The 27024-nt window shown below is 41.3% G+C and overlaps 2 protein-coding genes across 4 annotated transcripts in view; both read left to right on the forward strand.

Moving 5' to 3' along the window:
• The first annotated feature begins 12646 nt into the window (after positions 1-12646).
• Positions 12647-27024, forward strand: part of SRP19 (signal recognition particle 19) — a 31069-nt gene continuing 16691 nt past the window's right edge. The window contains exons 1-5 of one of the 3 annotated variants that reach the window (XM_008952078.4): positions 12647-13319; positions 14410-14485; positions 16361-16432; positions 16525-16636; positions 19277-19812. In XM_008952078.4, the coding sequence (XP_008950326.1) occupies positions 13279-13319; positions 14410-14485; positions 16361-16432; positions 16525-16636; positions 19277-19308 (333 nt within the window). In that variant the 5' untranslated portion in view covers positions 12647-13278 and the 3' untranslated portion in view covers positions 19309-19812. Of the gene's footprint in view, positions 13320-14409; positions 14486-16360; positions 16433-16524; positions 16637-19276; positions 19813-27024 lie in introns of those variants that run through there. The other 2 variants (XM_008952077.4, XM_034960338.3) reach the window with 2 other exon arrangements.
• Positions 14420-27024, forward strand: part of LOC103782639 (U2 small nuclear ribonucleoprotein auxiliary factor 35 kDa subunit-related protein 1) — a 33152-nt gene continuing 20547 nt past the window's right edge. Inside the window, exons 1-2 of the mRNA XM_034960336.3 lie at positions 14420-14485; positions 16361-16432. Of these exons, the coding sequence (XP_034816227.1) occupies positions 16395-16432 (38 nt within the window). The 5' untranslated portion in view covers positions 14420-14485; positions 16361-16394. The remainder of the gene's footprint in view (positions 14486-16360; positions 16433-27024) is intronic.

A 27024-nucleotide genomic window follows, 5' to 3' on the forward strand; every position in this document is an offset into this window, starting at 1 on the left:
TAGTGAAAAATAACTATTGAAAAAAATGCCAAACATTAACTTCCCTACCTACACCACCTTTTGGAATCCAGACCCTTAGCCTCATTCACTGGTCACTGAACTACGTACCCAGTCTTTCTCCCTGACCTTGGCTATTTGTATCAGAGTTGTATCTGACCTAGAGGAGACTCATCATCAGCTGGTCAGTGACCAGAGACTTGTATAGCACTGCTTGGAAATAAAAAAATGATTAGGCCAATCAATTTGAAATAGTCACAAAGGAAATTTCTGGCCGGGTCTTGAGTGCTGGAACTGAAAGAGCACGCACACAGTTAAGGCTCAAATTACTATGACTGGCATCATGAAGCTTAAACTAAGAGGAAGCCACCTAGTGGAGAAAGAGGAAAAGGGAACAGATACTGGGAGGACACATAGCGAGAGACAAGAATCACAAGCTCAAGACCAGCCTGGGCAACAAAGCGAGACCCTGTCTCTACAAAAAAAAAAAAAAAAAAAAAAAATAGGGCCTGATGGTGCATACCTGTAGTCCCAGCTACACAGAGTCTGAGGCGGAAGGATCGCTTGAGGCTGTCAGTTCAAGACTGCAGTGAGCTGTAAGCCCTCCAGCCTGGATGACAAAGCAAGACCCTGTCTTAAAAAAAAGAAAAAAATATCCTAGGGGTAACATAGTGAGACCTCGTCTCTACAAAAAATTAGCTGGGCATGGGGCTACACACCTGTAGTCCCAGCTACTCAGGAGGCTGAGGTGAGAGGATCGTTCTCGCCACTGCACTCCAGCCTTGGTGACAAAATAAGACCCTGTCTCAAAAAAAGAGTCCCTAGCTCCTGGAGTCACTCAGTTCCTGCCATTTTTGAGACTTTGTTTTACTTTTCCCGGTTTGGGGAGCACTTGTGAACCTCTCACCCCTCTTTGGTCCTGAAGTAACTTTAACAGAAAACCATATTTAGACATACAGTAAGTTTTAAAATTTCCAAGATAAGACTATAAAAACATCATTGGGGCCGGGAGCGGTGGCTCACGCCTGTAATCCCAACTCTTCGGGAGGCCGAGGCAGGTGGATAAGGAGATCAAGAGATCAAGACCATCCTGGCCAGCATGGTGAAACCCTGTCTCTACTGAAAATAAAAAAATTAGTCGGGTGTGGTGGCGCGCGCCTGTAGTCCCACCTACTCAGAAGGCTGAGGCAGGAGAATCACTTGAACCCGGGAGGCGGCGGAGGTTGCAGTGAGCCAAGATCTCACCACTGCGCTGCAGCCTGGGTGACAGAGCGAGGGAAAAAATAAATAAATAATAATAAAAAATAAAAAAAAAAACAATAGGAAGAGAAGAATAGGTTGCCTTAAAAAAAAAAGTTGGCATCAAATATCTCTGTAATACTAAATGTCAAAGAACAAAACACCACAAGAAATTGGAACACAATGCATGTGGCATTTGGAGGGAATAGAAATATTACCTAAGAATTCTGAAACCAACCATACTAACATTTCATTTATCAACCTTTGGGATTCTTGTTATAGTTAAAAACAAGACCTCTAAATGACAAGATGTTTATTTAAAGAATATGAGGTAGCCCACAGGATCTGTATGAGGACTAGAAAATCAGCCTTAGAAACTACACAGTGGAAACAATATCCAAACCATACTGTGAGACTGCAGTAAAGACTTAGATGCTACCCCTAAATGCTGGAATCCTCTGACACCATCGCCATAAAATAAGATTACATATGGCACTCACTTCACGCTGCTTGCTTCTGAATTGAAGTCTTGCTTGGGTGGACGTGATTGGCAGAGGATGTGTTGACATGCCTGTAGCACCTGGGAAAGTTCACTTTTTTGTTTCTCCATTGAGGCTGGATTCATAAAAATGAATTTCTCAAATCTATGAGTGACACTGCAAAAGTGCTTGGGAGCTAGAAACCATGACGTATTTCTACTACAGTATTCCAGCTGCCCCAGTAATTAAGATAAATGGAAAGGTATTAAGATTGAGCAATGAAATATTTAAACTTGAATAAATGTATAAATAATGTTGTTAACCTGATAATGAATCTCAATGTGAATGTTTAAATAACTCAAAAGAGAAACAATGAAATGCTTAGTAATTTAAATCATCTTAAATTCAAGATTATTCAACCCAAACTGGGAAATAAGGGTTAGAAGGAAAGGAAGAGGTTAAAACACACTGTTTTGAATTTTATGTAGGCAGTGTCAATAGATACTACTTTATTTTTAACTTAGAAAAAATACAAATTCAATTTTTAAGTTTAGTGGTAATGTCAATGTTTAAAAAAAGTATACTACTTTTTCCGGTTTGGGGAACACTTGTGAACTTCTAACCCCTCTTTGTTCCTAAAGTAACTTGAAACTAACAGAAAATCTTATTTAAGTAAAATTTTCCCTCCAAATCACTAGCTGAAAGATAACAGCTAAATTAGCCACAGTGAAGCATAAAATGACGGAATAAGAGTAATAAATGTATTAAACACATAAAATAGCCACTATCAGATTGGATAAAATGAAATCTCCCAACTATATGCCACTAACAAAACAGTCTAAATGATTCAGAATGGATACAATAAAAAGTACAACCACCTTGCACAGGCAAATGCAAAGAAAACAGTAAAGGCAAATTTATGACAGTATAGTTCTCGATAAAAGGCATCAAACATGAAACATGATGACAACATTTGGTACTATAAATAATAACTTTTCCTTTTGTTTTGCACAGACTAATTCATCTGTAAAACACTGGCAGCCTCACTGTTACCATGGTTTTTGTTAATTTCTCTTTGCATTTGTAATTTGTTGTTGTTGCCCAAACAACAGTCTCACTCTGTTGCCCAGGCTAGAGTGCAGTGGTGGGATCTCAGCTCACTGCAACCTCTGTCTCCCAGGTTCAAGTGATTCTCCTGCCTCAGCCTCCTGAGTAGCTGGGATTACAGGCATCCACCAACACACCCAGCTAATTTTTTGTATTTTTAGTAGAGACAGGGTTTTACCATTTTGGTCAGGCTGGTCTCAAACTCCTGAGCTTAGGTGATCCGCCCACCTTGGCCTCCCAAAGTGCTGGGATTACAGGTGTGAGCCACTGCGCCCGGCCTGTAATTTTGTTTCATACATTTGCTACCAAGGAGCAGTTATTATTTAAAACTACAACTTCCCAGCTGGGCATGGTGGCTCATGCCTGTAATCCTAGCATTTAGGGAGGCCAAGGCAGGAGGATTGCTTGAGCCGAGGAGTTCAAGACCAGCTTGGGCAACATAGTGAGACCCCTGTCTCTATTTTAAAAATAATAGCCAGGCGCAGTGACTCACACCTGTAATCCCAGCACTTTGGGAGGCCGAGGGGGACAGATCACCTGAGGTCGGGAGTTCGAGGCCAGCCTGACCAACACGGAGAAACCCCGTCTCTCCTAAAAATACAAAATTAGCTGGGCGTGGTGGCCTATGCCTGTAATCCCAGCTACTCGGGAGGCTGAGGCAGGAGAATCACTTGAACCCAGGAGGTGGAGGTTGCAGTGAGCCGAGATCACATCATTGCACTCCAGCCTGGGCAACAAGAGTGACATTCGGTCTCAAAAAAGTAAAATAAAATAAAAATAATAAAACCACAACTTCCTTTTAAAAAGGTGGATTGTGTGAAAGGAAGTTTCTCAGAGGATCCTTTTCTTTAGCTGAGGACCTTTATGAGTTTGAAATCTGTAAAGCCAAGCCTGGAGTGAGTTGGGAGGAGAGTTAGAGAAAATTTAATAGGTTTGCTTAAGAGAGGTGAGAATCTGGAATTCTTGGGGTAGTCCAGGAATGGGAGGCTGAGGAGGAGAGATGGGAGAGAACAAAGGGAAAGAGGAGAAAGCAAAATATGGAGAGGTCAAGGTCCTAGGTGAAGTAATATGCCCATGATGTAGTGGCTAAAATGATTCAAGAAAGAGATGTACATTATTTTAGTTGGAACCCTAGGTTCTTTGCAAAATCTCTATTCCAGTGTTAACGTATTCACTCGTTTTTAATTTTCAGGGTCTTTTCTTTACAATTGTAATTAGCTTCACCATCATAGTAACTATAATTATTTAAATCTAAGTATAAATTAGATTTCAGTATTCAGCACTGTTCTATATTACATGACTTTGATTTTCTTCAATTCTGTATGTTAATTTGGCTTAGCTGGAGTATTTCCTCAAATGATTATTATCTTTTCAGAAAAGCTAAATTAGGGTACTGTCTAAATCCATACTCGTTTTCAAATTGTTTTATTTTGCCCTCACACAAGGATAATTTGGGTCACAATTTTGGTCACAATTCTTTTTCCTCAGAACTTTTAGATTTTAGCATTTACTACTGCTAAGAAGTTCCAGTATCATTCTGGGTTTCTTCCAATATAGATAACTTTTATTTCCTACTTGAGTGTTTATAGGGTTTTATTTTAAGCCCTTCAATAAAGAAATTTTACTAGCGTTAAGTCCAGCTGTTTGTCTTTTTCCCCATAACTCTTTTAATCCTGAATCTTTTCAATCTTGAGCCTTCAAGCAAATGTTCACATGTTCTTTCTTTTACTGTTACTTCCCCTCCATCACTTCTTTTCTCTCACCTTGCTGCATAAGAAATCAAGCCATAATATAAGGAATTTGGACCAGGCGTGAGGGGTCACGCCTGTAATCCCAGCACTTTAGTAGGCCGAGGCAGGTGGAACACGAGGTCAGGAGATCAAGACCATCCTGGCCAACATGGTGAAACCCTGTCTCTACTAAAAATACAAAAATTAGCTGGGTGTGGTGGCATATGCCTGTAGTCCCAGCTACTTGGGAGGCTGCGGCAGGAGAATTGCTTGAACTGGAGAGACAGAGGCTGCAGTGAGCTGAGATCATGCCACTGCCCTGCAGCCTGGATGACAGAGCGAGACTCTGTCTCAAAAAAAAAAAAATGTAGTGGATACTGGGTCCAAATCAACTGTATCCACCAAAATGGCCCTTGTCATCAGAAACTGGGCGGTGCCTAAGTGGGGACTCTACTCTCAGGAGTTCTTGATGTCCAGAAGTTGCACTGCATTCCCCTAGATGTGGCAAGAACACCTGTCCTCCACTTTGGTATTAACATTTTCCCATAAGATTACCAAACCAGTACTGTTTGTGTTCAAATGCCTTAAGGTATTTTTAATGAAATAGTTTCATTAAAACAGATTTTAATGATAGCCTATTCTCCTAACTCAAAATATAGATATGAATCCTCCAGGGTCTGGATATGGAACACATACAAATCTTAGTGACAAGCACCATGTTGTGCTCTGACAGTTTTCCCCCAGATGGTGACAGTTTTGTCATTGGGTCAAGCTGGTCTTCATAACTCTTAGTTGTTCTAGGGTAAATTCTGTGTTCTGTGGAATTGACTTCTGACAGAATGGTAGAACATATTTCCAAAAATGGCACACTATCTCCCATTCCACATGCTTTTTTTACAGTACAAATCTATTGCCCCTCCTTTGAATCTGAGTTGGTCCTGTGATTGCTTTGACCAATAGGATGTGGAGAAAATTATCTTCTGGGACTTCCAAGACCAGGCATTAAAAAAGCCTAGCAGCTTCTACTTTGCCATCTGCAGGAAACTTGTTAAAACTGTAATGAAGACTTTTCTCAAGACTTTGGCAATTGGGGTATTGCAATAGGGGAAAGGGATTAGCAGCTAGAGATTTATAGCCAAAGGGGTAAGTGGATGGAAAATTGCTAAGGGAAGACATCAAGGATAGGGTGATCCTTGCTAACCTGACTTAACAGGTTCTTGCTGTAAGCAGGCCAAAGGCTTTTACATTAAAGGTGGGGGATGAGAAATCTGATTAGATTTCAAGGGTAGGGAAATTCTCACTAAACTTAGCAGGATTCTTGCTAAAACTAGGTTGGGCTAGACAGGTCAAAGAGAAGACTGGGGCCAAGGTCAAGACCTAGTTGAGAAGAGGATTCAGAGGAGACTGTTTAATGTTTGGTCAAGGAGAGAGTCTTTATCAAAGCCCAATCTAATCATATGGAGATGCCACACCACATGGAGATAGAGATATCCAACCAGCCTTCAGCTGTTCAAGCCATCCCAACTGAGGCAGACATAAACATAAAGTCATTGTGGACTTTCTAGCCCCAGCAGATGCCACATAAAACAGAGACAAGCTGGTCCTGTTTATCTACCCTACCCAAACTGCACTTTCATGAGCAAATAAATTGTTGTTGTTTTAAAGCAGTAAGTTTTAGAGTGCTTTGTTACACAGCAACAGACAAGTGAGACAGGCAGCCATCCCCATTAGCTAACCAAATATGCCCAAGCGTGCCATGAATTTCCCAATAGACTCAACTCAAGCTCAGGCTGGGGTGATCCTGCTATGGCTGTATGCATATGAGTCTCACTCTTAGACCTGTGAGCAACTTGAATGTTAGGCTTTTGAAAGTTTAATTATAATGTGTCTTAATGTGGGTTTTTTTTTTAGTTAATCTTACTTGGAGTTCACTGAGCTTCCTGGATGTTTATATTAATGTCTTTCAACAAATTTGAGAATTTTTCAGCCATTATTTCTTCAAATATTCTTGCTGTCCTTTCTGTCTCTCTTCTCCTTCTAAAACTCCCACAATGTGTATATTGGTCCACTTGATGGTGTTCCAACAGGTCCCTTAGAATTTGTTTGCTTTTCTTATTTTTTTTTCTTTTGGTTCCTCAGACTCAGTAATTTCCATTATCTTCAAGTTTGCTCATTCTTCTGTCTGTTCAAAACTGCCTCTGACTCCCTCTAGTGAATTTTTCATTTTAGTTACTGTATTTTTTCACCTTCAGAATTTCTTTTTGTCTTCTTTTTAGATTTTCTGTCTCTTTATTGTTATTTCCATTTTGTAAATACATGGTTTCCTCAACTTTCTCCACATCCTCCTTTAGTTCTTTGAGCATCCTTAAGACAGTTGTTTTAAAGTCTCTATCTAGTAGATCTACCATCAGATCTTTTTCAGAAATAGTTTCTGTTGATATCTTTTATTTACTTTTTCTCTTTTCACCCCTACTCTGAGATTTACCAAGATTTTTTCTCTTTGAATGAGCCTAATTTTCCTGTTTCTTTGTATGCCTTGTGATTTTTTGTTGAAAACTGGACATTTGAATCCAATGGCACTTGTTTTCAAACCTTATTTTTTATAAAACCATCTTCCTTTTCTTCAAACACATGTGCCACTAAATCCAACATATTAACCTTGGTTGAGGCTGCTGGCTGGAGATGGGGTTCACAAAGACAGAGAAGATCAAGGTAAGCAGGAGATGTGGTAACTCTGGAAATCAAATTCTCCCCTTCCCTGGGTTTTTTGTTTGTTTGTTTAATTGTTATAGGCTCTCTCTGTGCCAAGGTTCAACGTGAGGTATACACTTGAGGTCTTCTCAGGTTTTTCTGATCCTAGTCTTTTCCTCGGAATGCATAGTTACTTTCTAATTTTCCTCATATATGCCATTGTTTTTGGATGTCCTAGTCTTTAATGCCTGCCTCCCAAAAGAAAAAAAAGAGAGAGAGAGAAAAATTAAGGAGGAGGGGCACCAGTCCTTTAAATCCCCTGGAAGTCACTTCAGCTGGAGAGAAGGGGTTTGAACCAATGAGGGGAGGTGCAAAATCCATGACCATCTGCCTCTTTGTCTGCACTTATATGATCAGAAGCAGCAATCAATGACCAGTGTACAGATGCCCAGTACTTGGAAGATAGGGTGCTTTTTGCCCACTCTGGGTCCCATAGGCTGTTCCTGGAATGCGTATACAGCTGACTATCACAGGGCTGGGGATGGGCATGGGTAACTGCTACTGTATTAAGAACTGACACTGACCAAAAATAACTCCAATTTACTTTTAAATTCTTCCCCTGGAAGTTGCAAGCCTTCAATAGGCTCCATAGTTTCTAAATAGTTACATGTCACAGATTCTGCTAATGTAATCATTGTTGTGGTGGGAAGATGGATTCCTGGTTCTTTCTACTCCACAATCTTCTCAGAATACTCTCTCAATTTCTACTCAACTAAGGAAAATTTCTCTTGTTTACCTTGATCTTCTCTTTCTACCTTTGTGAACCCTACCTCCAGCCAGCAGCCTCAATCAAGGTTGATAGGTTGAATTTAGTGGCACATTTGTATGAAGAAAAGGAAGATAGTTTGATAAAAATAAGATTTGAAAACAAGCGCCATAATTCTATAAAGCCCTTTCATCATCTCCACAATTTTTCCATGTCCATTTTCATCCTCCTTTAATTCAGTCTGCCTTTCCACAAGCATAAGCATTTAAAAACTTCATATTTGGCTGAAACTTTCATTGTCAGTGTGGTAACAATATTGCATTCTTTCTCTCTTCCTCACCCCTCCTCTCTGTAGTTGTACAATATCTCAGCAATGGTGTGGAGTTTAATAGGAGTGTGGAGTTTAATAGGAGTGTGGATTTGGCATTGAATGACACTAAAAAATACTAGCTCTGTCATTAATTCTCTTAATTCTCTTAGTATATATGAACCAGGACATGTTACTAGCAATTATAATATTAACCTTTTTGTCTCCAATTACTTAGATGGCTCTACAAAAGCAATTCCATGGTAAGTAGGCTACTTGCATGTATTAAGCCTCAGACTACCTCATTCATTTTCTACTTTTTAATATGTGTATGCATACCCTAAGGCAAGAAAATTATGTATTTTAAAGTTTGGATTCATTTCATCTCTAAATGTACTCCTCAATTTTAGGTCATTGCATGACACTGTTTTAACAGGAATCATATACACTTTAGAAAGAAGTAAACGTTATTTATTTACATCAGGAGCAAACTTAATTTTGTGCTAAAAAAAAAAAAAACAAGGAAGATTGAGAGACATAAGTGAGAACATGAAGGAAAGTCAGGGGCTTCCAGTCAGACTAGCTGACAGGAGCATCTATGCTCAGCCATTATTAGCATAAATGGGCTAATTATTTAACCTCACTGAGACTCAAACTTTCATGAAGATTTTTGTTGGTTGAGTTTGGTTTTTCAGTTTGTCTGCTTTTTTATCTGTAAAAGAGAAAACCTATCTCACTTTGCCTGGCTTTTTGAAGCATGTCTTTGTAGGTGTGGAATAAACATCCATTATTAAAACAGGAATGAAGGTAGGTTTAGTTGAATGGAGATGCTGAAATACTACTTTGTAATCAATCTAAGTTATGCAAAAAATATATAGGCATACCTCAGAGATGTTGCAGGTTTGGTTCCAGACCACCACAATAAAGCAAATATCATAATAATGCAAGTCATACAATTTTTTTGATTTCTCAGTGCATATAAAAGTTATGTTTACATTATACTGTAGTCTGTTAAGTGTGAAATAGCATTATATCCAGAAAAATAATGTACATACCTTATTTAAAATACTTTATTGCTAAAAATGCTAACAACCATCTGGGCCTTCAGAAAATCATAATCTTTTTGCTGGTGGAAGGTCTTGCCTCAGTGTTGATGTCTGCTGACTGATCAGGATGATGGTTGCTGAAGGTTGGAGTGGTTGTGGTAATTTCTTAAAATGAGACAACAGCGAATTTTGCGACATCAACTGACTCTTCCTTTCACGATAGATTTCTCTGTAGCGTGTAATGCTGTTTGGTAGTATTTTACCTATAGTAGAACTTCTTTAAAAACTGGAGTCAGTCCTCTCACACCCTGCCACTGCTGTATCAACTAAGTTTATGCTATTCTAAACCCTTTGATGTCATTTCAACAATGATCACAGCATATTCACCAGTTGTTTTCATCTCAAGAAACCACTTTCTTTGCCCATTCATAAGAAGCAACTCCTCATCATTCAAGTTTTATCATAATTGTAACAATTCAATCCCATCTTCAGTTTCTACTTCTAATTCTAGTTTTCTTGCTATTTCCACCACATCTGCAGTTATTGCCTCCACTAATGTCTTAAAGTCCTCAAAATGATCCCAGAGTGTTGAAATCAACTTCTTCCAAATTCCTGTTCATGCTGATATTTTAACCTCCAGTGAATCACAAATGCTCTTAATGCCATCTAGAATAGTGAATCTTTTTTAGAAGGTTTTCAATTTATCTTGCCCAGATCCGTCAGAGGAATCACTATTTGGCAGCTATAGTTTTACAAAATGTATTTCTTAATAAGTGATGAAAATAAAAATTACTATTTGATCTATAAACTGCAGAATGGATGATGTGTTATCAGACATGAAAACATTAATCTCCTTCTAGATCTCCATCAGAACCTTAGATGTCTAGAGGTCTAGGTGCATTGTCAATGAGCAGTAATATTTTGAAAGGAATCTCTTTTTTTTTTCTCTGAGTAATTGTTTTCAACAGTGGGCTTAAAAATATTCAGTAAAGGCTGGGTGCGGTGGCTCACGCCTGTAATCCCAGTACTTTGGGAGGCTGAGGCAAGAGGATTGCTTGACCCTATGAGTTGAAGACCAGCCCGGGCAACATAGCAAGACCTTGTCTCCACTAAAAATAAAAATAAAAATCAGCCAGGCATGGTGGCATGAGCCCATAGTCCCAGCTACTCAGGAGGCTTGTGTAGGAGGATTGCTTGAGTGTGGGAGGTCAAGGCTGCAGTGAGATGTGATAGGGCCACTGCATGCCAGCCTGGGTGACAGAGCGAGACTGTCTCAAAAAAATAGTTCAGTAAAGCATGCTGTAAACAGATGTACTGTCATCCAGGCTTTGTTGTTCCATTTAGAGAACACAGGCAGAGTTGATTTAGCATCATTCTAGGGTCTCTAGGATTTTCTGCATGGTAAATGTCCATTGGCTTTAACTTAAAATCACCAACTGCATTGTTCCCTAACAAGATAATTAGCCTGTCCTTGGCAGCTTTGAAGCCAGGCATTGACTTCTTCTCTCAAAGAGACAAGGATTTTGGGTGCTACGTCCTAGATGGCATCTTTTTCCAATAGAAGGCTGTTTTGTCTACATTGAAAAACCTGTTGTTTAGTGTAGCCACTAAATGGGGCAGCTCTGAAGCCAGACATTGACTTCTCTCAAAGGGACAAGGATTTGGGGTGCTACATCCTAGATGGTATCTTTTTCTAATAGAAGACTGTTTTGTCTACATTGAAAAATCTGTTGTTTAGTGTAGCCACTAAATGATATTAGCTAATCATTGATCATCGTCAATGATATTAGCTACATTTTCTGGATAACTTGCTGCAGCTTCTCTATCAGCACTTGCTGCTTCACCTTGCACTTTTATGTTATATGTTATGGAGATGGATTCTTTCTTAAACCTCCTGAACCACCCTCTACTAGCTTCCCACTTCTGAAGCTTCCTCACCTTTCTCAGCCTTCACAGAATTGAAGGGAGTTAGGGCCTTGCTTGGATTAGGCTTTGGGTTAAAGGAATGTTGTGACTGGTTTGAGCTTCTATCCAAACCCCTAAAACTTTCTCCATATCAGCAATAAGGTTGTTTTGCTTTCTGATCATTTGTGTGTTTATTGAAGTAATTTCCTTTTAATTCCTTCAAGAATTTTGTCTTTGTATTTACAACTTGGCTGTTAGGTGCCAAGAGGCCTAGCTTTCAGCCTATCTTGACTTACACATGCCTTCCTCACTAAGCTTAATCATTTCCATCTTTTGACATGGGAGACGTGTGACTCTTCCTTTCACTTGAATACTTAGAGGCCATTGTAGGGTTACTAACTGGCCTAATTTCAACATTGTTGTGTTTCAGGGAATTGGGACTCCAGAAGAGGGAGAGAGATGGGAAATGGCCAGTTGGTCGAACAGTTAAAACATACACAACATTTATCCATTAAGTTCCCCATCTTATCTGGGCATGGTTCATGGTGCCCCAAAACATTATTATTATTTGAGACGGAGTCTTGCACTGTCGCCAGGCTGGAGTGCAGTGGTATGATCTTGGCTCACTGCAACCTCCACCTCCTGGGTTCAAGAGATTCCCCTGCCTCCCGAGTACCTGGGACTAAAGGCCTGTGCCACCATGCCCGGCTTATTTTTTATATTTTAGTAGAGATGGGGTTTCACCATGTTGGCCAAGATGGTGTCTATCTCCTGACCTCGTGATCCACCTGCCTCGGCCTCCCAAAGTGCTGGGATTACAGGCGTGAGCCACCGCACCCGGCCTTAAAACTATTACAATAGTAACAGCAAACATCACTGATCACCGATCACCATAACAGAAATAATGAAAAGGTTCGAAATATTGCAAGAATTACCAAATGTGACACAAAGTATACGCTGCCGGAAAAATGGCACCAAGCAACTTCTTTCAGGCGGATTTGCCAAAAACCTTCCATTTGTAAAAAGGCAGTATCTACTCGCAGCAGCAAGTGAAGGGCAATAATGAAGTATGCCTGTAGTGATGGCACATGGTATCCTTCAGAAGTTTTAAAAGGTGAATAGTTTTGTTTCGTTTTTCCTAGACGGAGTCTTGCTCTGTTACCCAGGCTGGAGTGCAGTGGTGTGATCTCAGCTCACTGCAACCTCCACCTCCTGGGTTCAAGTGATTCTCCTGTCTCAGCCTCCGAGTAGCTGCGATTACAGGCTTGTGCCATCACACTCGGCTAATTTTTGTATTTTTAGGACAGACGGGGTTTCAGCATGTTGGCCAGGCTGCTCTCCAACTCCTGACCTCATGATCCACCTGCCTCAGTCTCCCAAAGTGCTGGGATACAAGCGTGAGCCACCGCACCCGGCCTAAAAGGTGAATAGCTAAGTTTCTAACGCAGAGCACACTGAAACACAACGTCTATAACTTTGCTAGTTCTACCACTACAAAAATCCATTTTACCAAACTGAAAGCAAGCTCTAGGGCCCAGGAACGGAGAAAAATTAAACGTAAGGAGTATTTCCTTCCCTGCTCTAACATATATTTGCATCCTGAACCACACAGATTCCCCTCGTTGCACAGTCTTCGCCCCTTAATAGAGAGTAGCTAGTACCACCCATACTCGCTGAGAAACTGGAAACGAGGGAGGGTCGAAGTTAAACCCTTTTTAGTGGCGGTGCACGCGCCCCACATGGCCTTCCCGGCTTGGGAAAGGAATGAGAAGCTTTCATGATTCTCTCGCGAGAAGGGAAGTCTTCATGCCACGTCAGAGACTAGAGATCCTGGCGCCGAGCGACAGGTGCCGGAACAAACAGGCGGTGAGAAATCGCGGACGCGGAACCATTTCTTGGGCAGGACTTCCGGCGGAAAAGCGGGCTGTCTCGGAAACTCAGAGCCGGGTTCCTCCCGGGTTTCTGCCGGGTTTCTCCCTGCGGCTCCTGGGCTGTTGAGGCTCTTGTGAAGATGGCTTGCGCTGCCGCGCGGTCCCCTGCCGACCAGGACAGGTGGGTTCTGAGGAGGTGGGTCCTCAGAAAGGAAGGGGCTTGCTGTGGTGCCGCAGGTGCTACACCGCGCTTCTCCGCTCCGCGGCCTCCAGAATGGCCTAGCTGACCCAACTCGCCCTGTACGGGCCCCGCGCCTCTCCCTGGCAGCTCGTTTTTCTGAATCCTGCAGCAGCCACCAGGCTCTTCTCAGGGCTCCTGAAATTCCGACCGTAGGTAGCCTAGTGTTTATCTGTACGCGAGACAAGGATTTTGGGTGCTATGTGGACATGATATCAAGTAATATAATCACAGTGTGAGAAATGTGTTCTTTTTAAGTATTGTTGCGTTCAGAAAGGCTCATTTGTGAAATTTTAAGGTTTTTAATACCTCGGACACTTTATATAAGAGGGCAGGCCCATTCTCAGGAACTTTTGACGGGCTGCTGTGTCTAATGTAACAGTTACCCAAGTCGTTTTGTTTCTATTCGTGTGGTTTTTTTCCATCCAAGGTAGTGGATAAAGTTTATTTTTAAATAAGTTAAAGGGAGGTAATTTAAAGAAATAACATTAAGCAAATAATAGCATAGGTGTACCAGCAATGATGACGACTACCACGGACCGAAAGAATGTATTTTTGAAAATACTTGTTATCTGTTGAGTGTAGTTGTCCAGGTTCTTGGCGTTTTGAATAAGGAATTGAACAAAACACACAAAGCAAGGCAGCGAAAGCAGATTTATTTTAAACAAAAGTACACTCCACAGGGTGGGAGCCGGCTCCAGCAAGCTACCCAAGAGCTGTTGGTTACAGAATTTTCTAGGGTTTAAATACCCTCTAGACGTTTCCCATTGACCAGTGCCAGTCTGACTGGTTGAGGGAGGGGGATCAATCAGAATGAGGAGTAGGCCCGCGGCCAGTCTGATTGGTTGCTCGAGGGGACCACTCCGAGGTACTTTGATTTTTCAACTGCCACGCAGAAAAAGGAGGGGTTGAAAAGGGAGTACCCATCTGATATCTAGGCAGCATGAATTGGCCTTCGGTTCCCTGCTACCCGACCCTTTTCTCCTGCCTCTTACTGCTCTAGTGATACCACTTATGCTATTGTCTATGGCAGGTTTATTTGTATCTATCCTGCTTATTTAAATAATAAGAAGACCATCGCAGAGGGAAGGCGAATCCCCATAAGTAAGGTAAGCAAGATGGCTGGCACCTTGATCCTCGAGGGAATGGGGGGTGTCATCCTGGTCGGGCCACGTAATCTTGTTAGAGCCGCAGGGGGTTCTCTTCACTGCATTTATTTAGGGCTTGAGAACACAGCCAAGAATTGGGGTGCGTTCCTCAGTGTTGGTGAAACCAGAAAGGCATTAATTCATAGCTGAAGGGATATTTTTTTAACATCTCTTAATGAGCCTTTGTTTGTAAAGGAGTGGGGGCAGAGTCTGTAGAGTTCACATGTTTTTAAAACAAAGTATGTGACGGTGTTTCCCTTGATATAGGAAATCAAAATTATGACATTGTACGATACATTAATAATGTTCAGAATGTAGTTGAGATTTTTTTAAGTGTGTGAAGAAGACATGCAGAAAGTTCAGCCCTGTTGAGTTTTATTAAAGTGTCGTTTGTATTTTGTAATATGACAGATTTAAGACACCTAGGTTTGATGCAGTGAATTCTCACATGATGAGTACATCTGGGTGGTAACAAGCACTCAAAAAAGAAAACACTACAAGCATCCAGGAAGATTGCTTTATGTTCCCTCTCAGTCACTGTCGCCTCCGCATATGCTCAAAAATACCAGGATGACCACCGTTATGACTTCAACACCATAGATTACTTTTGCTTCTTTTTCAGTTTTCTGTAAATGGAATTACACACTATGTAATTTTGTATCTTTTTTTCACTGAACTTTAAGCTTTTGAGATTTACCTACATATTTGAATGTAGTTGAATTTTCATTGCTCTATAACAGGGTTTGTCAATAGCAGCACCATTGCCAATTTGAGCTAGATAATTGTTGTTGGGGGTTGTTCTGTGCATTTTAAGATGTTCAGCAGTATCCCTGGCCTCTACCCACTAGATGACAGGTCAGCCCCCTCCACCCCCCCATCCCCTAGTTGTGACAATCAAAAATGTCTCCAAGCATTGCTAGATGTCTTTTGTGTGTGGGTAGGGGTAGGGAGGCTGAGGACAGAATTTCCCTGCTCAAAACTACTGCCCTGTCTCCTCTATAGTATTGCATGGTGTGAGTATGCCAAAGTCTTTTCTACCTTCTTTTTTGTTTGTTTTTTTAAGAGACAGGGTCTGGCTCTGTCACCCAGGCTGGAGTGGGGCAGTGTAGTCTCAGCGCACTGCAGGCTCCACCTCCTGGACTCAAGCCATCCTCCAACCTCAGCCTTCTGAGTAGCTGGGACTACAGGCACATGCCACCATGTCCGGCTACTTTGGTATTTTTTTGTAGCAATGAGATTTCTCCATGTTGTCCAGGCTTGTCTCAAACTCCTGAGCTGAAGTGATCTGCTGGGATTACAGGTGTGAGCCACCACACCTGGCCCTTTCTACTCTGGATGGAAAATTGGATTATTTCTATTAATAGTTTGAGGCTATTATAAATAGATGTTTTTTAGTGAACATATTTTTGCTTTTTTGTAGAACGCATCTGGGAATGGAATTGCAGGGCCATAGAGAATGCATATATTCAGCTTCAGTAGATACTAGCAGTTTTCTAAAGTGTTTGTATGTGTAATTGTTTAAGCAGTCAATAATCATTGAGCACCTACTATGTTGAGAGTACCATGCTAGGTGCTGGGGAATACACTGGTTAACAAAACAAAGCCCCTGCCCTCAGAAGTTTATGTTCTGTTGGAGGGGAGATGGGCACACAGTTATGCATTAGTGTTATTCCTAGGAATTTTTAAAATTACAATAGAAGCATCTGTACTTAATGAAAAAGGAAACCTAGGGTTTTGGTACTTGTTTGATTATAGTATTTGAAATTATTTACCCAACACTATGGCAGTGTCCACTTAAAGCACATATATTTAGTGTTTATGTTTTTAACTGTTCAGGCTGTTGAAAATCCTACAGCTACAGAGATTCAAGATGTATGTTCAGCAGTTGGACTTAACGTATTTCTTGAGGTATGACGTGGTTCTTCACTATTTTCCATACTCATCTAATTGATGTAATAACTTTCTTAAGTCCTGTTTTTCTTTTGTTTCGTTTATGTTAGAAAAATAAAATGTACTCTAGAGAATGGAATCGTGATGTCCAATACAGAGGCAGAGTCCGGGTCCAGCTCAAACAGGAAGATGGGAGCCTCTGCCTTGTACAGTTCCCATCACGTAAGCTTGTTTAAATGAATCAGTGGGGCTCAGGGATAGGTTTCTCCTACACAACACAAAAAAGCTTCTAAAACTGAAAGGTAAAAGTCAGAATTTGCATTCTGAAGATTAATTTAAAGACAGGACTACTGCTCATGGAGAGAAGCAGTAGTTGTAATTTCTTTGAGGTGAATGACCTCTTTGAAAATGTAATGAGACCCACTAAACATTTTTCAAAAAAATTGTTGTGTGAACATTTTATAAACCTCTGGAAAAGTCTGTCATTGCTCCCAGGTTAAGAATATGAAATTATTAAATCGTTGGATGTTAATTGCCATTTCAGATCCTAGAGGTCCTTGAGGTCTGTTAATATCCATAATATCTAATGATTCTATCATTAATAAATCTGAAAAGCAATATTGACTGAAAAAAGCAAGAGATATACATAGTGTGGTACCACTTAGGTAAATTTAAATACAAAATATTACTATTTATTGATAGATGCATATGTAATGTTGCTTATTGGCATTTTTTTGAAATGCTCTGTAAGGAAACACTCATTCTTAAGAGAGTAGTCACCTAATGGTGAGCGGGGTAGAGAGTAGAGACACGGGTTGATGGTCATAGAAGACTGTTGCATCATCTCTAGTGTTTTATTTTATGAAAAACAATAGCAAAACGGCATCAATATAACAGAATGTTCTGAATATTAGGAAGATAAGTTTTTGTTTGCATGTTGTTTATTTTTCTGAATTTTCATCTCTGAAAATTTTAATTTTTTAAAACAGAGCTATTAATTTTTTCTTTCAGTTTAATAACCCCCTCAGTTTAATTAAACTCTGTCATTAAATTTACTTAAAAATAATGAAATCGTCAGACGAACTGACAGCTTGTTTGATTTTTTTTTTTTTTGAGATGGAGTCTCGCTCTGGCTGGAGTACAGTGGCGTGATCTCAGCTCACTGCAACCTCCAACTCCCTGGTTCAAGCGATTCTCCTGTCTCAGCCTCCCAAGTAGCTGGGACTACAGGCATGTGCCATCACACCCAGCTAACTTTCGTATTTTTGATAGAGACGGGGTTTCGCCATGTTGGCCAGAATGGTCTCGATCTCTTGACCTCGTGATCCACCCACCTCGGCCTCCCAAAGTGCTGGGATTACAGGCATAAGCCACTGCCCCCGGCCTGATTTTTTTAAAATAGAGAGACAAGGGTCTCACTCTGTTGCCCAGGCTAGTCTCAAACTCAAGCAATCTTCCCATCTGGGGGAGATCCCAAAATGCTGAGATTACAGGCGTTCGCCACCATGCCCAGCCTGCATGTTTGAACTTTTATTTTTAAAGACAAGGTCTCACTCTGTCATCCAGGTTGAGTGCAGTGGCACGATTATGGCACACTGCAGTCTTTTTTCTTTTTTTTTTTTCTGAGACAGAGTTTTGCTCTTGTTGCCCAGGCTGCAGTGCAATGGCGTGATCTTGGCTCACCGCAACCTCCGCCTCCCGGGTTCAAGTGATTCTTCTGCCTCAGCCTCCTGAGTAGCTGGGATTTCAGGCATGAGCCACCAGACCCGGCTAATTTTGTATTTTTAGGAGAGATGGAGTTTCTCCATCTTGGTCAGGCTGGTCTCGAACTCCCGACCTCAGGTGATCCGCCCACCTTGGCCTCCCAGAGTGTTGGGATTATAGGCGTGAGCCACTGCGCCCGGCCAACACACTGCAGTCTTGACCTCTTGAGCTCAAGCAACCCTCCTGCCTCAGCCTCCCAAGTAGCTGGGAATATCGGCACATGATTTTTTATTTTTTCTAGAGATGGGGTTTTGCTATGTTTCCTAAGCCGGTCTCAAACTCGTGGACACAAGTGATCCTCCTGCCTCAGCCTCCCAAAGAGCTGAGATTACAGACATGACCCACTGGGCTCAGCCTAAAATAGATTGTTTTTTATATACTAAAACCCATCAGGATTGGTAGGTATTGCTAGATGCTTCAGGTTGTGACTAAGGAGTGACATCATATTCTGATATGTTTTTTCTCCTTAACATATTCCTATATTATATCTCAAAAGACCAAAAACAAACAAAAACTTGTAATTAACTAGTAGATAAAATAGGGGTAGAAGTTGTGGTGAGAACATGTCACTTCTTATTTCCAGTAAGACCCAAGTAAGATAGTAAAAAGAAAGCAGAGCTGAGGAACTTGGTCTGCTGGGGGTGAAGGTAGCTGGTTGTAGGTGTGCAGAGCAGGAATGCATGTAAGTGTAGATCATCTGATCTTACCCATCGGATCGCTTGTAACTTGATGATACTGTTTTTTTGTTGTAAGACTGAGAAAACCCTGTATTTCAGTGTCTTAAGATACAGTGATATTCTGACTCTGTTTCTACCTGAGGTATATTTGGATACATACTCCTTAGATCTTCAAGCTGATTACTAGGACCAAACCAAAATTTTTGTTTCATACTTAGTGTTTTGCCTTTTGATTTTATTCATTTAAATATTTTCAGCATTATTCTCACTCTCGGTACATTTCCCCCGACTTGAGCTAGTCAGTGTCTTCAGTCATTTGATTTTTGATTTTTTAAAAAAATTATTTTCCATTTTCTTGATGTGATAGTTTCTTACACTTTGTGATATTCAATTTGATGACTTTTTATGTCTTATTTCTCAGATTATACACTAAGCCTAACTTCTGGTTCCTAGGTAAGTCAGTAATGTTGTATGCAGCAGAAATGATACCTAAACTAAAAACAAGGACACAAAAAACAGGAGGTGCTGACCAAAGTCTTCAACAAGGAGAGGGAAGTAAAAAAGGGAAAGGAAAGAAAAAGAAGTAACCTAGTATCAGCATCAAGTATGTGGTACTACTGTAAGAGACATGAATGGAGACTTCTAATTTGTATCGGAGGGAAACAGAAGCTTTTTGTTTGCATCATTTAACTGAACTGTGAACCCTTGTGCCTCTCATCTTTATCATCGGAGTTGACAGTGAAACAAATTTACATCAGAAGTTTGCATCTCGCTTATATGCCATATAAAAGAATTTTTTTGTCTTTCAATGCAGTTTTTTGGAAGAAAATATTTTTAAATGGACAATGGACTGTACAATAAGTTACTTGAAATAAGTTGTTTCAGATAAATTTCAATTAGATTTAAAATAAACATTTTGTCCACCTTTTAAGTTAATGAAATAAAATTTGAAACTGACTTTTGAAGCTTTTGCTTATATACTAATGCTAGGAGAGGAGGGATAATTAAGAATAAAATATGTAGTGAAAGTTTCCATAGTGTGAGCCTGAAACTAGAAGAAACTGTGGTAGGTCCTTTTGTGGGTGGGGGACAGGGGAGTCTGTAAAAAGCCAGTCTGTAGATCATATTTTAATATATTACTGTAATCGAATCGTTCAGTTGTTTTTTGACATGGAAAGTCCTGGATTTTAAGCTTTAAATTTGCTTATTTTGTAGGTTTAAGAACATGATTTTCATGGGAGTTGTAAAATTAACTGTGCTTTAGCACCTTGAGGTACACTTTCCTTCAACAAATGAAATTGGATTGGTGCTCCAGAATTTCAGAGCGGTTTCTGAAAGTAGTGATTTTGAGCTATCCCAATTCCTGTTCTTCCTGAGGCCTGGTTTAGCTCTTCCTTGAATTCTGCAAGCTATCTCATATTTTCAGTAAATTCCATTTTTTTTAAGTTTGTTTGTTTGTTTGTTTTTGAGATGGAGTTTCACTCTTGTTGCCTAGGCTGGAGTGCAATGGCACGATATCGGCGTACCACAACCTCTGCATCCCAGGTTCAAGAGATTCTTCTGCCTCAGCCTCCCTAGTAGCTGGGATTACAGGCATGTGCCACCACACCCGGCTAATTTTGTATTTTTAGTAGAGACAGGGTTTTTCCATGTTGGTCAGGCTGGTCTCGAACTCCCGACCTCAGGTGATCTGCCCACCTCAGCCTCCCAAAGTGCTGGGATTACAGGCATGAGCCACCGTGCCCGGCCTTCTTTACGTTTTTATTGCTCACAGTCAAACATTCCTATTGATTGTCAAACAAGCAAACCTAGAGTTGTGGAGATTTATATGTATTTATTTATTTGAATTGAGACAGGGTCTTAAACTCCCAGGCTCAAGTGATCCTCCTGCCTCAACCTCCCAAAGTGCTGGGATTACAGGCATGAGCTAGCTGGCCTGTTGACTTTTTTTTTTAACTCTTAACAATTTCTGTTTTATAGTGAACATAATAGTATAAGACTTAGTTTATATATTTGACTTACAAATAAATCCTGGGGAGAGGGGAGTATGTGTAAAACATAATTCAGAGCAGCCTTCTTTGAGAAAGTGGGTGTGTTTGGCTGTGTAACAAAACAATAAGGGGATGTGTTTGCTGTGAAACAAAACAATGAAGGATTTAAGCAGGATATTTTTGCCTCATATGTTAAATCCAAGTGAGGTTGCTGTGGTGGTTGGTTTAGCTCTCAGTGATGCCTTTTTTTGTATTTTTCCGCTCTGCTGTCCATGACATATTTCTAACACCTTTATGATTATTGTTCCTGCTTGTAAAAGGGCTGATATTTATGTGAGTGCAAGGCAGGAAGAAAAGGTGGCTGTGCCAGCCACTTCTGGCAAGCAGTTCTCCCACCTTAGCCTCCCAAGTAGCTGAGACCATAGGCATGAGATTTCTCAAAATTCCTCCCAGCAGGCTTTCACTTAGTTTCATTGCTGAGAACTGTGACAGGTCCATCTGTAGCTGCACAGGAGGCTGAGAAAGTGAACACAGCAGTCCTCCTTATCCTTGGGGAATACATTCCAAAAGTGGATCCCTGAAACAGCAGATAGTACTGAACCCTATATATACTATGTTTTTGCCTATGTATATATACTTGATATGGTTTGGCTGCTACCCCACCCAAAATCTCATCTTGAATTATAATCCCCAAATCCCTATGTGTTAAGGGTGGGACCAGGTGGAAATAATTGGATCATGGGGGCAATTTCCCCTGTGCTGTTCTTGAGATAACGAGTGACTCTCACGAGATCTGTTGGTTTTATAAGTGCCTGGCGTTTCCCCTGCTTGCAGTCACTCCATCTTGCTGCCCTGTGAAGGTGCCTGCTTCTCCTTTGCCTTCTGCCATGATTATAAGTTTCCTGAGGCCTTCCCAGCAATGCGGAACTGTGAGTCAGTTAAACCTGTTTCCTTTATAATTGCTCAGTTTTGGATATTTCTTCATAGCAGTGTGAGAATGGATTAATACATACCTATGATAAAGTTTATAAATTGGACACAGTAACAGATTAACAATAAAATAGAACAATTATAATATACTATAATAAAATGTATGTGGAAATTGTCAGTCTCTCTCAAAATATTGTGCTATACTCACCTGTTTTGGGACCAAGGTAACTGAAACCACAGAAGTGAAACCACAGATGAGGGATGACTGCATAGCTTTTTCAGTCCTGACAGCCAAGGCAGCTAAGGAAGAAAGTAGTTGAGAATGCGTACTGGGTCAGGTACAGTGGCTCACACCTATAATCCCGGCACATTGGGAGGCTGAGGCAGGAGGATCACTGAAGTCCAGGAAGTCGGGACCAACCTGGGCAACATAGTGAGACTGTCTCTACAAAAAAAAGAATTAGCTGGGCATGGTGGCACATGCCTATAGTCTTAGCTACTTGGGAGGCTGAGGTGGGAGGATTGCTTGAGCCCTGGAGGTGAGGCTGCAGTGAGCCGTGATCGTGCTATTCCACTCACCTCAGCAGAGCTGGACCCTGTCTCAAAAAAAAAAAAACGTACTGTGGTAGCCAACTGAAAAGATTTGTCACAGAAAGATGGTTGAAATCTGGAAATGGTTTACTTTTGGGGCAATAAGGATTGTCAGTGCTATATTTTGGATGTCCCCTCCAAAATGCATGTTGAAATTTAATTGCCATTGTGATGTTATTGAGAGGTGGAACCTTTGGGAGGTGATTGGGCCATGGGGGCTGTGCCCTCAGGAATGGATTAATGTTACTATCTCAGGAGTGGGTTTGTTATAAAATGGAGTTCAGCCAAATTTTTCTTTTGCTCTCCTCAGCACACCCTCTTTGTCCTCTCACCTTCCACCATGGGATCACACAGCATCAAAGACCCTTGCCATATACAGGTGCCATGCTTTTGGATTTCCCAGCTCCTAATCATGAGCCAAATACACATTGCCCAGGCTGGTGTGCAGCGGTGCGATCTCAGCTCACTGCAATATCTGCCGCCTGGTTTCAAGTGATTCTCCTGCCTTAGCCTCCCGAGTAGCTGGGATTACAAGTGCCTGCCACTGTACCCGGCTAATTTATGTAGTTTTTAGTAAAGATGGGGTTTCACCATGTTGGCCAGGCTGGTCTTGAACTCCTGACCTCATGATACACCACGCCCAGCCAATTTCTATTCATTTTTTTAAGTTACCCAGTCTGTGGTGTTCTGTTGCAACAACATAAAACACTAAGATTTCAGAACTACTGCTGTAACAATATATTGCTGTTTCTTCACATTATTGCAATTGGTGCAATCAGTGAATTTTTTTTTTTTTTTTTTGCCAGTTGTTAAGTGAAAACTGTAATCTTTTTAAAACAGCCAAAAAAATGTTTTTTTGAGACAGGTCTCTCTTTTTCACCCAGGCTAAAGTGCAGTGGCACAATCACGGCTCAGTGCAGCCTCAACCTCCCAGCCTCAAGTGATCCTCCCATCTCAGCCTCCTGAGTATAAAAGTTTGTAATTAAAAAAAATTTTTTTTAGAGGCCAGGTGTGGTGTGGCTCATGCCTGTAATCTCAGCACTTTGGGAGGCCGAGGCGGGCAGATCACTTGCAGTCAGGAGTTCGAGACCAGCCTGGCCAACATGGTGAAACCCTGTCTCTACTAAAAATACAAAAACTAGCCAGGCGTGGTGGTGGGCGCCTGTAATCCCAGCTACTCGGGAGGCTGAGGCAGGAGAATCACTTGAACCCTGGGAAATGGAGGTTGCAGTGAGCCAAAATTGTGCCACTGCACTCCAGCCTAGGTGACAGAGTGAAACTCCGTCTCAAAAAAAATTTTTCTAAGAGATGAGATCTCACTCAGGCTGTTCTTATACTCCTGGGTTCAAGCAATTCTCTCAAGTGGTTGGGACTAGAGGTACATGGCACCACACCTAGCTGAAAAAGGGAATCTTAATGAGACAGTTGAGTATTTATGTAGATGTTGAAGTGCTTTTCGTATTTATGAACTGAGTTCACATCCTCTACTCACTTCTTAAGGAATCTGTTATCAGAATTATATATAATTTTAAAAGCCAGCTAGTTTTAATAGTGTGTTTCTGTTTTAGGCATTAACTTCCATTTGCAGAAGAAGAGGATTTAGTTTTTCTTCTCTACCATATGCTTGCATATTTCCTATCTTCCTAGCCTACCAATATATTTCATAATTTAACCACTATTCAGAGTTTACATTATACATTCTGTTCACAGCTCAGCCGTGTAGTACATTTGCTACTAAAAGTATGGTTGAAGGACCAGCAGCACTGGCCTCTGGTGAAAGATTGTGAAAAATGCAGTATCTCTGGCCCCAGCCCAGAATTCAGATGTGTTTAATGTGATCCCCAAATGATTCTTTTTTTTTTTTTTTTTTTTTTGAGACAGAGTCTTATTCTTGTTGCCCAGGCTGGAGTGCAGTGGCACAATCTCAGCCCACTGCAACCTCTGCCTCCCGGGTTCAAGGGATTCTTCTGCCTCAGCCTCCCCAGTGGCTGGGATTACAGCCATGTGTTACCATGCCTAGCTAATTTTTGTATTTTTAGTAGAGATGGGGTTTCGCTGTGTTGGCCAGGCTGGTCTCAAACCCCTGGCCTCAAGTGATCCGCACACCTTGGCCTCCCAAAGTGCTGGGATTAGGTGTGAGCCATTGTGCCCGGCCTCATCATTTTAAAATCTTTTCTGTAGTCCTTTGCCTGGCTCTGATCTCTTACCCTTTAGACCTAGTGCACAACTTCACTCTGGGTTCTCACCATTGTCTGGAGTGACTCAAGCCACTGCTTTGCTGTTTTGGGCATCATCTGTTGTGTATCCCGTGTATTCCTCTTTTTTATGTTACTGCTTTGTTTTGTATATCTTGTTCTCAGGATCTTCCCCAGAAAAGTGCAAGAGAGGTAAATGTTCTTAGACCTTGCATATTTGAAAATTTCATCATTCTACCCTTACATTGTTTGGCTGGATATAGAATTACCTTTGGAAGTCATTTTGTTTAAGGAATTCAAGGGAATTGCTTTTTGGTCTTCTGACCTCTTGTAGCTGAAGGGAAGTTGTAGCCATTCTAGTTTATTATCATGATCCTGGTTCCAGTATTCTGAAATATCACAGTTGTGTGCTTTGTGTGGGTCTTTTTTTTTTTTTTTTTTTTTTTTTTTTTTTTTTTTTTTTTTTTTTGCCCATCGTGCTGGGCAGCTAAGTGGGTTTTCAGTCTGGGAATTTGTGTTTTCAGCTCTGGGAAGGTTTTCTGAAAATTTCATTGATAATTTTTCTCCTCATTCTGACCTTTCTTGGTACTCTTTTATTTGACTATTAGACCTGCTGGTCTGATCCTCAGGTTTTCTTTTTTTTTTTTTTTTTCTTTTTTGCCTTTATTTAGATTTGCTCAGCTTTATTTTCCAACCTTTCCTATTCTTTTTTTTTTTTTTTTAGATGGTGTTTCACACCGTCACCCAGACTGGAGTGCAGTGGCCCGATCTCGGCTCACCGCAACCTCTGCCTCCTGGGTTCAAGCGATTCTTCTGCCTCAGCCTCCCGAGTAGCTGGGATTACAGGCATGCGGCATCAAGCCTGGCTAATTTTTGTATTTTTAGTAGAGACGGGGTTTCTCCATGTTGGTCAGGCAGGTCTCAAACTCCTGACCTCAGGTGATCCACCTGCCTGGGCCTCCCAAAGTGCTGGGATTACGGGCATGAGCCACTGCGCCCGGCTTTCTTTCTAACTTCTTTAAGCTCTTGTCATCTGCATGTTCCCTTTTTCTAGCATTCTATTCTCAGTTCATGGATGTAATTTATTTCTCAGAAGGTGAGATTTATAGTCTTATTGTTTCCAAGTTCTTTTTTTTCCTTCTGTTTTTATTTTGATCCCTATCACGTTAAGTAGCTTTGTTTCGGTTGCTGGTTTTTAAGATAGAAGGACCAAAAGGTTGATTATAAGTTGAGATCTGGCCTGGGTGCTGTGGCTCACACCTGTAATCTCAGCACTTTAGGAGGCTGAGGCAAGAAGATCACTTGAGCCCAGGACTTCAAGACCAGCCTGGGCAACATAGGGAGACTCCCTCTCTACAAAAAAAATAAAAAATTAGATGTGCCTGGTGGCACATACCTGTAGTTCTAGCTACTCTGGAGGCTGAGGCGGGAGAATAGCTTGAGCCCAGGAAATTGAGGCTGCAGAGAGTTGTGATCATGCCACTGCACTCCAGCCTGGGTGACAGAGTGAGTCCTTGTCTCAAAAAACAAAAAACCACAAAAGTTGAGAGTGGCAGGATATGGTGGCTCATGCTTGTAATCCCAGCACTTTGGGAGGCCAAGGCAGTGGATCACTTGAAAGCCCAGGAGTTTGAGACCAGCCTGGCTAACAAAGGAAGAGTCTTGTCCTCATTACTAGTTTCTACCAGTGGGTCTCAACCCTGGCTCCATACTAGGATCCATACTAGTATCATTACTAGTCTCTACCAGTGGGTCTCAACCCTGGCTCCATACTAGGATCACCTACAGAGTTGTTAAAGCATACTGGCACCTGGGTACCATGGTAGACTAATTAAATCAGCACTTTGTTAGTGAAGGCAGAGATCAATATTTTTGAAAAGGTCCTCAGATGATTCCGTTGTGCAGCCAGGTCCGAAAACCTCTGTGTATTAAGATACAAAGATAGCATTTACCTAACCCAGTGGTTTTATCTCAAAGTGCAGTTCCTGGACCCAACACTGCCTGGGCTGTTTAAAAATGCAGAACTTTCAGCCCCACCCCAGACTTCCTGAATCAGAATCTGAGAGGACAGTAATCTTTTTAACAACACTCCTCTCCATCCCCATCCTCCATCAGTTCTGATGTGCACCAATTTTTTTTTTTTTGAGACTGAGTTTCGCTCGTTTCCCAGGCTAGAGTGCAAATGGTGTGATCTCGGCTCACTGCAACCTCTGCCTCCTGGGTTCAAGCCATTCTCCTGCCTCAGCCTCCCAAGTAGCTGGGATTACAGGAATGCACCACCACACCCGGCTAATTTTTTTGTATTTAGGAGAGACAGGGTTTCACCATGTTGGCCAGGCTGGTCTCGAACTTCTGACCTCAGGTGATCCACCCACCTTGGCCTCCCAAAGTGCTGGGATTACAGGTGTGAACCACCGTGCCCGGCCCACACCAAAGTTTTTGGGAAGCATCGATCTAACCAA

Source organism: Pan paniscus, chromosome 4, assembly GCF_029289425.2.
Source record: "Pan paniscus chromosome 4, NHGRI_mPanPan1-v2.0_pri, whole genome shotgun sequence".
In the NCBI taxonomy this organism is placed as follows: Eukaryota; Metazoa; Chordata; class Mammalia; order Primates; family Hominidae; genus Pan; species Pan paniscus.